This window comes from Westerdykella ornata, assembly GCF_010094085.1.
Source record: "Westerdykella ornata strain CBS 379.55 unplaced genomic scaffold EI97scaffold_16, whole genome shotgun sequence".
In the NCBI taxonomy this organism is placed as follows: domain Eukaryota; kingdom Fungi; phylum Ascomycota; class Dothideomycetes; order Pleosporales; family Sporormiaceae; genus Westerdykella; species Westerdykella ornata.
The window spans coordinates 396798-409229 of record NW_022986866.1 but is presented as its reverse complement, the minus strand read 5'-3'; the positions used below and the strand labels follow the sequence as shown (position 1 = coordinate 409229).

At 54.3% G+C, this 12432-nt stretch overlaps 5 protein-coding genes across 5 annotated transcripts; 4 read left to right on the top strand and 1 right to left on the bottom strand.

The window, feature by feature from the left end:
* Positions 1-822: 822 nt before the first annotated feature.
* Positions 823-3912, top strand: EI97DRAFT_380333 (uncharacterized protein; the record flags this gene model as incomplete). Its single annotated transcript, XM_033795754.1, has 2 exons — positions 823-2936; positions 3036-3912. The coding sequence occupies 2 exons, from the start codon at positions 823-825 to the stop codon at positions 3910-3912; spliced, it is 2991 nt and encodes a 996-aa protein (XP_033652642.1).
* Positions 3913-5372: 1460 nt separating this feature from the next.
* EI97DRAFT_434667 (uncharacterized protein) lies at positions 5373-5736 on the top strand. The gene has a single exon (XM_033798684.1). The coding sequence runs from the start codon at positions 5388-5390 to the stop codon at positions 5730-5732; it is 345 nt and encodes a 114-aa protein (XP_033652641.1). The 5' UTR covers positions 5373-5387; the 3' UTR covers positions 5733-5736.
* Positions 5737-7297: 1561 nt separating this feature from the next.
* Positions 7298-8929, bottom strand: EI97DRAFT_401186 (uncharacterized protein). Its single transcript, XM_033796456.1, has 3 exons — positions 7986-8929; positions 7845-7926; positions 7298-7761 (listed from the first exon to the last, which is right to left on the bottom strand). Exons 1-3 carry the CDS (start codon positions 8674-8676, stop codon positions 7641-7643), a joined length of 894 nt encoding a protein of 297 aa, XP_033652640.1. The 5' UTR covers positions 8677-8929; the 3' UTR covers positions 7298-7640.
* Positions 8930-9363: 434 nt separating this feature from the next.
* EI97DRAFT_451296 (calcineurin-like phosphoesterase) lies at positions 9364-11405 on the top strand (the record flags this gene model as incomplete). Its single annotated transcript, XM_033800333.1, has 3 exons — positions 9364-9381; positions 10233-10401; positions 10456-11405. The coding sequence occupies 3 exons, from the start codon at positions 9364-9366 to the stop codon at positions 11403-11405; spliced, it is 1137 nt and encodes a 378-aa protein (XP_033652639.1).
* Positions 11406-11431: 26 nt separating this feature from the next.
* Positions 11432-12329, top strand: EI97DRAFT_87990 (uncharacterized protein). Its single transcript, XM_033803177.1, has one exon. It carries the CDS (start codon positions 11563-11565, stop codon positions 12121-12123), a length of 561 nt encoding a protein of 186 aa, XP_033652638.1. The 5' UTR covers positions 11432-11562; the 3' UTR covers positions 12124-12329.
* The last annotated feature ends 103 nt before the right edge of the window (positions 12330-12432 follow it).

The following is a 12432-nucleotide window of genomic DNA, read 5'->3' as shown; positions in this document are numbered from 1 at the left end:
GTTATCTCGTTCCAGTCGTCCAGCAACGAAACCCACGCGGTTGTTGTCGAGTCGGTGCGTCTGCCTGTGCCTCAATCCCTCCTGCTTCTCCTATTCCCCTACCCGCCCGCTGTTGCATCCATCAAACATGACACTCAGAACCTCTCACCTTGTTGATGTCCGCTGCCCTCTGCTACTGTGACAGGAGCACAAATCTCTTTGCAATTCCCCTCCGGTCTTCAAAGAGTGCAGTGCCTCTCCGTCGCTCACTCCACACTCGCTTCTCTTTTACCGCTCACCGTCTTCCTCTCTCTTTGTGTTGCATGCGTTCGCCTATTGTAATGAACGACCACAACCATGGTTCCCCAGGCTGACAGTACCACCTTGAAGAGAGCTTTTGCTCCTGATCTAGTACCTAATCATTTCCTTCCGTCAAAAAAGTCCGAACCCGAGTTCCCAAATCGATCCCTCGTAGCCCACCCCCAGCATCCGCCATATCGGTCCAGCATTGCTGGCAATCGCTCTCCCCGTTCACGGCACCGTGCCAACAGGACCATTCGGCCAAGCATGGTGCAAGCTAGCTCGAAAACAGTCCTCCCGCCAATGCCCACCTTCATGTCGGTCTTTGGGGAGGATGCCAGTAACGGAAACAAGATCAACTCAGTCCCTAGTACTACACAAACACATGGCGCTCATCTAGGGCGCCCTGCGTCAAGCGGGAATAACCCAACAGCTCCAGCATCATCAAACGCTGCTTTTGCTGCATATCACATCCACCGGGACAGTACATCTACGCTTGCATCCGAGTCGTCCGACAGTTCTCCCACCACCACCATATCTACAATGGATTCGTCGTCTGTCACCGATCCCTCGCCAGGCCCGTCCCCAGAGTCGCCCGTGGCAAAGGTAGCGCCCTCTTCGTTCGTGGCGGACTTCAGATCCCGCCGTACAGACCATGGGTCATCCGATTCTTCTCCCAATACCTTCTTCGAACTGCAGAGGCCAACCACCCCCGCGAAGAAGCCGAGGAATTTGAAAAACTTGGGGATCAACACTTCGACGTCTTTGAGCAATCTGAGAGCGAATCCAACTGGCTCTCTACCTTTACTCGCTACCAAAGAAAAGAATACGTCTGCTCCTACCTCCCCATCATTCATTAAGCCACCGACGCCTCCGAAGCGACGACCGAGCAACCTGAGCCTGACAATACAGACACCCGGCAGTGATAGCAAGCCGATGAGACTAGTCATCCCCTCAACACCCGCGGTCAACCGCCCCACTCTCCGTCACTTTCAGTCTTCCCCTTCGCTGCCGCTATGTTCTCCGAGTGCAGCTGTGAATGGTGGCATGAAACTGCCTCCTCTACGTCCCCTCAAGACAAATCCCCATGGCTTCGCCGAAGTTCCTTTTGAGCAGGAGGAAGAAGAAGACGACCAAGAACCCAACTTCGACATCCCTCAATCTCGTGAGGAGAAGCCCGCGGCGTACCCCAATGGACCCATATGTATCTACGAATCCGGAGTGTACCTGTACTTCGAACCGACCGCGGAGCAGGCCACGAATTTTGATGTGATTGTCAATGTCGCCAGCGAAGTCAAGAACCCTTTCACGAATACAGTGTCTGAATCGCAAAAGGATCTTGATGCACGACGTGTGGATGGGCCTCCCGCAGAGAGCGTCAACTTCGCCTCACTTCCAGAAAGACCGACAGTCTCGTCATTCGATCCGCAAAACAGCTCCCCGACCACGCCCAAAGCGACTCCGACTTTGCAGAGTGTCCTTCCGGGCGAGCAAATGGTCAATGGTACATTATCGAAGACTCCGGAGTATATCCATATGCCATGGGAGCACAACACCGATATCGTCCCGGACCTGTACAAGCTGGTGAAGATCATGGATGACAGAGTGAAGCAGGGGAAGCGGGTTCTGGTCCATTGCCAGTGTGGTGTGAGCCGTTCGGCAAGCTTGATCGTTGCCTACGGTCTCTACAAGAATCCTGGCATCAGCGTTCAGGAGGCCTATGATGCAGTGAAGAAGCGCAGCAAATGGATTGGACCAAACATGAATCTCATCATGCAGCTTCAGGAATTCCGGAACGGTCTGCTTAGGGCGAACGAGAGCCGCACACACAACCAAGGATATGGATTTCCCAGAAGGTCCGCGGGGCTCTCTACTGGTGTTTCTGCAGGAACAAGCAGGCACTCTCCTTTTGACCGACAAGCGACGTCAGGCCCTCGGACGCCCCGTACTGCTCCTCTGCCTCCTGAGACTGATATGAATATGCAGCGAGCCAGCACTGGTAACATGATTGCCATATCTCCAGGGCCGTTGTCTGCTCCTTCTGGGGCCTTCTTTTCACCCGATTACCGCCGATCGTGGGCGTCGAGTCAGACGCATTTCGATCTTTCCCCCAAATCGTCGCCCACGGCCACGCCCTATGTCGACCCGAAGGGCCATGTCATACCTATGCTTTCTATCACTGACAATGACCGTTTACCACCTGCGAAGATGGCTCCGACGAATGGTGTCCCTCAGCAGATGGGAGATTCAAACAATAACCCAGTCCCGAACTTCTCGCGGCAGCTTCCATTCCGCACTCTGCCTGGAAATGCAATTGGCGAAGTTGCGCCACAAACCGTTTCTCAAAGCGCCAGAGTAGGCTTGTCGGTGCCTGCTCAGCCCCCTGGGTTTGGGGCTCTGCGTTCCCCCGCCGCGGCGACTTTCAATATCCCACCTCTTGCTCCTTTCGGCGACCACAGTAGTGACGCTAGAGCGGATGAGTCGAGCGGGCCTCCGATGTCTCAAAGAAACACCGAGTTCCACATGACTTCTCTCAATTCGGTCCAGACTGATAGTTCGCTCGGTGTCCTATCTCCTTGCAAGGCAAGCTTTGACTTGGGACCACAACGACAGTGTGAGCCTGAGGAATTCCAGGTGGCATCGCCCATCCGAACAGAGTTCCCCAAAGATCCATGGGCACGTCTCGACGTGCAATCTTGCCGCCACAGCGATCACTCGTCCAACGATTTCGCAGCGACCTCACCCACTATCACCAGCTTCCCACGTGATCCATGGGCTCACCGCGCCGATCCTTCAGATCGTGACTGGAGGTCACCCAGAGCCGCAGAGTTCCATATGACTCCTTTGAAACCAAGCGTTCCAGCAGATGAAGATCCGTTCGGTCTGACATCGCCGACACGCTTCGAGTTTCCGACTAATCCATTCGCATCAGCAGGGCTCTCGCCCCCGTTGACTGTTGAGACTGAAGATCGTCGCCCTTCTTTTCAGGCGATCCTGCCTCCTTCGCATTTACAGCAACCGGAGTCTGTGAACGGGTTTGCATCACTCAACAGTACCGCACAACCGAATCCGAGGGTGCCTCTATCGACCCCAAGCGCGATGCAGCAAACTCTCGCTCCTTCCGATGCCGCTAAATCGAATGGTGGAGATGTAGAATTGGAGACGAAAGCCATGGGACCTGTAGAGACCGCTGGCCAAGCAGGACCTGAAGCTCCTCCCTCCAAAACTCCCGAGCAGAGTTTACTCTCCACCCCACAGAGGCCTTCCACCCTCCGCACCAGATTCTCGTCGCCAAACATGCGCGAGCAGCGCAGGCTTCAGAAATTACAGACCGAGATGGAGGCTCTGCTTCCGAACCGCTCCCTCCGTCCCCCACAAGCCTTGGATGACTTGGATGCACTCATGTCGCCGCGTGCGGAGGAATTCACCCGGAATCCCTTTCACTTCGAACTGCGGTCTCCTGTCGACGACACTAGCCCGGCCTCTTCGAATGACACGATAACAGACAATAAAAGCCGTGTCAGCTGGAAGGAACCGCTCAACCTCACGCCGCACAAAGTTGCCGAGGATCCCAGGAGTCCAGTGCAGGCAGGAAGCAGTCCCATTGTGCGAAATATCTGGGACGTTCTCTGAATTGAACATCAGCTTTTTACTTCCCCTCTTGATAACCTTCCAGCGACTATTTCATTCGCTCCTGCTTTAGAAACTCTATCATACTTGCACTTCTCAGCGATGCATTTCTGTGCATACCCCTGCGCTACGATATTCTTGTCTTCTCGACGGAATCCAGGCGCATTGGATCACTTTAATGTTTCAATCGTTAGTTTCTAGTACCCTTCTGCGGCGAACCATATACGCCATACTCTTGTTACCCACACTCTCGCTCACCTTACTTTGCTACAGTATCTGTCACATGGACTATCTCCTCTGTCTTCTCTTTTGAAAGGAAAATGCGCTAGCGTTCAGCAAGCGTGGCGTTCTTGGGGAAGACTCTTCGTTTTGCCAGGGCCCTCTATGGTCCCTATGCGGGATTTCTCTTTTGTCCTTTTTTCCTTGGGAGTTCGAAAGGCAACGGCTTTAGTTTGTTTGCAAAGGTGTTGGATTATGAATGAGGCTACTACCCACGGTCCTCGAGGATATGATTGATTGAACTCGAGCGCGATATATCACTGTTTTTCCCTGATCCGGGTTCGGCGGGATATGTAGATGATGAATGGATGGGATATATTCTTCAAACGTTTGCCTTGTGTCAATACCACATGTTCGGTGTTGGCGACGGGAAGGTGATGTGATGAGGCAGGCACGCTGTTACTGGACGTTTCGCCACTCTCGTTTGTTCGTTTTGCCTCTTCGTCCCATCTTTCTCGTGGCTGCGCTTCAGATTCCAATTCTTGAGTCCTGGTCGTCGCCTGCCTAACGCCCTCGTCTCGCTTCACTCTCACTTCCATCTACATACACCTCACTGCTGCGATTCCGCTTCTACATCTCATTTTATACTTCAGTTTTACAACACACATCTGTATCTCGTCTCTCACGTAACTGCTCCGCTCGCTGCCCTCCACCGTTTCTCACTTGAACTTCTTCACCTCCCTCACCGCACCTTACTTCAAACTCTCCGGCAGCAGCAGCAGCAGCAGGGGCAAACAAGACCATGCCTCCGCAATCCCACCCCCACAACCTGTCTTCTGCAGGCCCACCTCATTCGCCCTTCTCAGCAACGTTCCTCCCGCCTACACCGACGCGCAGCCGCAATCGCCTCCCCGCCGAGCCGTGGTCGTCGCCAATACGACCGACGACTTCGCACAGCATGGCGTCGATTCGGAAGGTGACGCCTTCTCCGGAGCAGGGGATTACGGATGGTATGAAGGAGAGGGTTAGGAAACTTGGCGATGCGATGGAGGAGGCACTGGGAAAGGAGAGGCCGGAGGCGCCTGGTAGGTTCTCTTCTTCTTTTTCGTCTTCTTACCCAGCCTCTCCTTCTGTCCGTTCTTTTGTTCGAACTTCGCGCGTTGTCCTACGGTGGTAAACTTCACGACGTCGGTTTTGGTTTTAAACAAGAAATCACCATCGCCGCCCTCCCTCATCTCCCACCAATTCGGACGACGAGGATGCTTACATACCTCCACAGTACCGGCAGCAGCGGCAACAGGCTCACTCCAACCACTCCATCCCCAATTTCCAGCCTCCAGGCTCGGGCACTCGCGCTCGCGGCACCAACTCTACAGCACCCAACACACCCACACTACGACCCTAAACGACAAGCAGAGTTTCAGGAATCTGCTCGCTACCACCCAAGCCCCCACTACAGAGACGGTAAGCGCGACGACGAGCTCCCACAATGCCAATCTCTCCTCTCTCTCCTCCTCCTTCCCATCCCCATTACCAGCAACAGCCTTACCAAGCCACCCCCTCCCCAACCCCAACCGCACAACCCAACACCTCAACTACAGTGAAGACATCGGCATCAAGTACCGTCTCGCCGTGGTCCACGGGGGGCGCGATAAGCGTCCGCGTGAGAGGATCGGCGATCTAGATACTTATGGGAGGCCCGAGACGCCGACGCCGGTGAGTGAGTGGGAGAGGAGGAGGATGTTTCGGCCTTTGTATGTTAGTGCGAGGGTGAGGGAGGGGCGGGGTGGTGGTGGTGGTGGGGTGATGAAGGGTAGGGAGGATGTGGAGGGGGGAAAGAGGAGGAAGGGGGTTAAATGTGATGGGAAAGAGGAGGGAGAGGAAGAGAGGGAGAACCAAACGAGGGAACATAGCATGCATGTCTGGGGTACCGGGGAAACTGGAGAAGCTGGGAAAGACAGAGACGTCGAGGGATATGGAGAGTATGAGCGGAAGAAAGATGGCAACCCCGACGATGACTACGACGACGGCGATCAAGCGGATCATGCGTGGACTTTCAGAAACGTCACGTACCGCCGCCGTCCGCGCGGGAAGACGAATTGCCAAGAACATCCGCAGTACCCGGCTGCGTGTCCGTGGTGGAAGGAGGAGGATGGGAAGACCATATGCGATGAGGAAGGAGGTGGGAAAGTTGGCGGGGAAAGAGGTGGAGAGAAAGATGGCTTCAAGAGGAACGAATTTGACGAGATAATCGAAGGGGTGCGGTTTAACCTGCACGGTGACGGGAAGGAAGGTAGCGGAGTTGGAAGCGACAAAGCAGAGACAAAAGCATATGAAGAGGCAAAGCAAAAGCAGCACCGCAGACCGGCCTGGATGTCCAAGGGCCTGCGCTTCGCTCGTCTGCACAGGAAGACCGGTGGCAGATATGGGCAAAGGGAGAAGGACGTTGGAAGAACCGCACAACAGCAGCGGCCGCAGACGCCTACACGACGACTCACCTCCAGCATATCTACAACCAGCAAGGAACGTGAAATCGGAGAGTATGAACGCAGTCTTGATGGGCGCGTGAGCAGAGCGGCTCGGAGGGAGCCGGAGAAGACGGAGCAGAAACGTAGAGCTCGGTGTTGTGTCATGTGAGCTACGAAAGCAGAAAGAAGAGGTGTTCGGTATGGAGTGGGGAATTGGGAGTGCTTGATGTGTGAGGTAGGGAAGTTGGGGTTGGGTTGCGGGAGGGATTTTGGAGGGGATGAGGTGGATGAGATGGGCTCGGATCGAGCGGGTAGCGGGAATGGGTGGGGTTGGATGGGTTGGATGTTTCAAGGAGGAAAGAGAGAGGTTGGAGAAAAGGGACGAGTTCGCGGTGGGATATGTGCGATACATTGTGTGCAATATGCGCGACTTTTGAGAAACATGAAGGCACGTCGAGATGGAGAGACATGGACGTAACCATCGATTGGTGTAGAAAGAGGAATGATGGCAGAATATGTACGACGTCTCAGATAGGCCTATTACGCCATATGCCTCACCGTGGAAGCAAGAAACGCGTAAAGATAGCTCTGGCGGCGGATATACTCGAGTGCTGCAAATCCCAAAGGCAACCGAAAGGAAGAAGAGAGACAACGCCTGATATACCTAAGAACCAAAGGCTTACGGCTCAACTTAGTCTCGCGTATCGCTGTATCTGTATGGCGGTAGGCTTGATGCATCAGGTTGGTCAGGCAGCGAGAAGTCGGGGCATCGATGTATTTAGAGGATTAGGGTGAACCTGATGGGGGATTGAAAATATAATGCCACGGGAGGTATTTTGGTTCCGTGCCAGGGCTGGATCTTGGAGGCATGTCCCTCTCCATGGAAACAGCCCTGGAGTCACGGACCAGTACCAAGTCGATAGTACGCGTGGACTTGAAAAGCGCAGTCTATGTTGCTGGTTACTTGAACGATCAAAGGGTTGAATTAGATGAAATGCTAGGCAAGACCCGCTCCCCGCTGATTACAAAAGTCAAAAAAGTCGTCTAATTCCTCTTCTTCCTAGGCGGCTTTGCGACAGGCTCAACAGCAATGAGATCCAGTCCTTCTAGGATATCGGAACCGAAGACAATCGTCATGTATGTGGGGAATACAATCCAGAGACCGCTGCGGAGCCGTTAGTGACTGTTTCCGAACATAGAACCGGCTGCATGGGTATTGTTGGCAGCGTTTGGGATAGCTAGACTTACTTCATGACAATGTAGAATGTGATTAGAGTTGGCCAATCATTATGCTTAATGTTCTCAAAACCACTGAAATACTCATTCAACACTGTTCATCGTCAGCACCACAACCAATATCAAGTATGCATATCTCGGCAAAGAACTCACTATACATGACCGTCTTACTCAGCGTCATAACCGCCGCCGCAAACCCAATAAGCAGCGCCCTATTCCCCCTCTTCCCCTGCACCCGTCTCCCTCCAGAAAGCCACCCTCGCGCCCCCTCCCCAACCTGCACGCCCTTGCCCCTCGCCGAAGGAACCCCATGATTCACGATAATCATGATGTACAGCCCATACAGGACCGTCTCAACCAGATTCAGCGCGCCCTGCGCCCCGCCAAACCCATCGTTATTGTTCCAACCCGGCCACCCATACACATGATCAATGGCAGCATAAATCTCATACGGTTTCCACAACGGCCATTGCAGCTTGCCGCCGGCCATCGTATGTGGTCGCAGCAGGATGTACAGCGTATCCCAGATCTGCAGCGGGACCGAAACCATGAGCCACGCGATTGTGATGTTGGAAGCCGTGTGCGACCATCCTGGGATCGACACGGAGACTGCTTCTCTCGTGGTCGCGGAGGTGCGGCTCAGGGAGTCGAGCTGGGAGGAGTAGCTGGGTAGCGTGGGCGCGGAGGCGGTCATTAGATCGCGTGATGGTGACGCAGAAGGGGTGTCTTCTTGTGCGCGCGACGGCGATCTGGTGGAACGTCGGAGACTCTTTCGCGGCGACGGTTTTGCCGGCGATGTTTCCGGTTGGGGGAAGTCCCGAGGGTGGCCGCGCGTGGAAACCATGTTGGGTATGCCAGCGGAAAGGGGTGTGCGGAGTGCCGGTTTGAGTGCTGAGTTGTTGTTGATGTTGTGATCTGAGGTGTGTATTGAGGTTCCAAGGTTCCAAGAGTTGTTATGGTCTCTCCCCCACACGTGTTCAGAAAGTGGTTTAGCCGCTGGGACTAGCTAGTGTAGTTCTTCTTCCGACCAATGACATCACTGAATGGCGGGGAATTTGTCGCTTTCCATGATGCTCAATCTTGAGGGTTCACACAGGAATGCGTTCACTAGTTGGCGGTCATCAATTCCTCGACTGATTATGAAGGAAACATTTATTGTAGGGACCTAGCATTCAAATCTCTACCAAAAAAAAAGTGGGTAGACTAGCCCTTCTTCTATTCTTTCCCAACGAGATACTCTCCAACAGTCCTCTCTGCGTTTACACCCGCACGTTGCATGTAGGCTGTAGCATTCTGCAATTGATGATTCGAAGGGATTCAAGATAGACGCCTGATATAGTACGCTACTAGGGTAGCATCATCCCCACGACCGCAAAAACAAAGAAGTAGTTAAGCTGCTCTGAAGCCCTTTTCCCTCAATGCGCCACTCTTCCACTCCTCTCCAGATCAGAGCCCTCGAAGCCGTTCGTACCACAGCGCAGCACGAACACAAACGACGGCAAGGGTCCACAAGCAGGGATGGCATCTGACCATGCAGGAGGCAGCAGAGGTGCGAACTGGGCGCTTAACAGCCCCTTGTGATAGGCGTAATCCGAGAGATCTCGAATCTCACTGTAATGAATGGTGATTGGTGGAGACTATTCCAAGTAGCCGATTGCATGTTTCTAGTATGGTAGTTCAGTTGCCGGGAGGAAGTAGGAAACTCTGTTGTACTTTGTGTACGGGGCATGCGAAGGTGCAGCTTCTAAGGCTGCCAGACCAGTCCACTGTTTGATGAAGCTATATGGTTCTCTAGTCCCCTAAAGCAGACGCACTATTCACAGTTCTTGCGTAAGATGCTTGCGCGGCTCGCGGCTTTGCTGCCCCTCGAGCTGATGCTCATTGCTGACAAGGTCATCTCACTGCGGGAATGGCTACTTATTAGTTGACCTTGGTAAGCGGCACACAAGCAAGGCTTCTAACGGTGTTCTAGGGGCGGGATTTGACCTAGTGGGCGGCGTAAGGGTGAGATGTCCCTCGTGCAGGGCTAAGCTTGGTGGTGGGTCAGATTACAGCTGGAGTAAGATGAAGTCCTTCCAGAATGTCTTGGGGAAGGTAGAATCATAGCAAGCTGCAATGTATTGTGTAGCTATGCAGAGGTGTCTTACTGGAATGTATTCCGCATTTGCGTGTCAAAATTACCAAGCAGAGGTTGTGTTGAAGTTCAGATGGATGGCCATTACAAATCGGGCCTAGCGCTCGTCTACTCCACATTCGATCAGATGGCAAAGTTGACAGTTCAAAGAAAACATGCACCACATGACAAATGGACTGGACCAGCTTTAAACGCATCTCCAAAGCATAAATCTGGTTCTTACAGAAGCTGACATGAGTTCCCTGCCCACTCGACGGTTTGCGAAGACACGTATAGTCTGCATCTCCGACACGCACAACCAGACGCCCAAACTGCCAAAGGGAGACGTCCTCATCCATGCGGGAGACCTCACCAACCAGGGGAGCTACTCCGAGCTGAAGAAGACGGTCGAATGGCTGGAAAAGGCCGACTTCGAGGCTAAAATAGTCGTTGCTGGTAGCCGTGGTCTTCTTTCCCGAGTGCCTTCGAATGCAGCCTGATGAGACCCAGGAAACCATGACTTGACTCTGGACACAGTTTTCTTTGAAAAACATGGCTCGGGTTGGAAGTGGCCGAACCCGCAGGATCCGTCTACATGCCGGAAACTGTTGTTGGAGTCGAAGTCAATCACCTACCTTGAGCACAAAGCTGCGTCGATCTATCTCGACTCTCCCGAGGGACCGGGGACCTGCTTCAAGGTCTTTGGAAGCCCATATAGCCCCAAGCATGGGCTTTGGGGCTTCCAGTACGAGCGGGGAGAAGCGTCGAAGCTATGGAATGCCATACCCCTGGATACCGACATTGTCGTCACGCACACTCCTCCGGCTGGACACTGCGATGCAGCAACCAAGGACGACCGGTCAGGCTGTGAACTTCTCCTCCAAGCGCTACATCGTGTGCGGCCCATGCTCTCTATATGCGGGCACATACATGAAGCACGTGGAGTCGAGTTTGTGCGGTGGAACGGTGACACGGCGGAGATGGGTTCCCCAAAAGAGTGTGTCGAGATATGGAAGGATCCCGGAATTGGGAACAAGAAGCAGTCACTGGTCAATCTGACAGCGAAAGAAGGGCGTCGTCTCGACAATTACAGCCTCCTCACGCCTGCCGGTACTCACTTCAGCCTTACTTCGGACGCCCTGACGTTGGAGCCGAGGGGCCAATCTGAGAAGACGACTGAGGATCGCGAGCTTGCCGTTGTTGGTTCAACCTTGCCTTCGCAGGACGACGATGAGAATGAGGCGAGGACAGCGGCTGTGTGCAAAGGCGCATTTGCCCAGGGCCAAGATGCAGCACGGAGCGAGATCGGACTGACAGTCGCGGAGCAGAGACGGGCACGTCGCGAGACCGTCATGATCAACGCAGCGTACCTGGGTCCGCGGATAGCTGGCGGTTCGATACATTTCAACAAGCCGATTGGAGTTGACCTTGAGCTGCCTGTATGGAGATTCGAAGCGTAATGACATGGCCACACAGCAGGATGGTTTCATTGCGTGATACAGGTGGCTCCACCGAGGAGAACTACCAGTAGCATGAGAGTTGGACGTTTGTCACCGGAGGAATGGTGCTGGATGGGCAACGTTCAATCAAGCCGGCACACGTATAACCGTATAGATAATGGCTCAGAGTGGCCCAGGGCGTCGTCGGAAGGGGGACATGGATGCCGCCATTGGCTGTCAGGGCAGGCCGTCCCTGCCCCGCTTCTCGCATCTTCCCCGCATGAAGTCCCTTATCTGCCACTCAAGGGGACAGAGAGGGGCAATACTGTGGGATGGTTTGGGCGTTGTTCGAGTCTCTCGACGTATTGTCGTCGGAAGCGAGTTGAGCTGGATTGCGCCAATTGACCTTGACCACTCAAGGTTATTGCAACACGCATCGAAAAGGAGTATCTCGCAGGCGAGATGTGGTGAGGATCAGGTAAGCAGGAGAAAGAGCCACGCACGCTGCCATCCATCCACTGTGGCATGTCCGTGGAGGCGACGCAAGCGGGCAGTGCAACGCTTCGCTTTGCTGGTGGGCAACATGGCTCCTCGGTCTTCTTCCTGCGGCTCTCACGGCAACCATCGAATTGCTCGCATTATTGGCGGCCCGGCCACGGTCACATCGACAAAAGGCATGCCCGTTCGGCTTCTAGAGCATCTGCAGCGTGCCTGTTTCGGTGCCTATCAGACGGCGTGATGGTGCAGGTCCCGTAACACACAGCGTGGCGGACGAGTTGGACGACGACTGATGATTGGAGAGGTGTTTCTTTTACCGCCGGCGACCGTCTAGGCGGCCCTGGACGATGGTGGACGATGCATGCGCATGGTTGCGGATAGTGGACTACTGGCGGCCAGGGCGGCTTGCGCGATGTTGTGAGAGGGTTGAGGGTCGTTCCAAGAGTGGCTTCACTCTGTGTCGCATCACCTCCACAGTACAGAGCGAAGGCGCAGAGCCTGACTGGCTGCTCCACTTCGCTCTGCTCTCGAGCTGCTGCGAGTCTGCGCG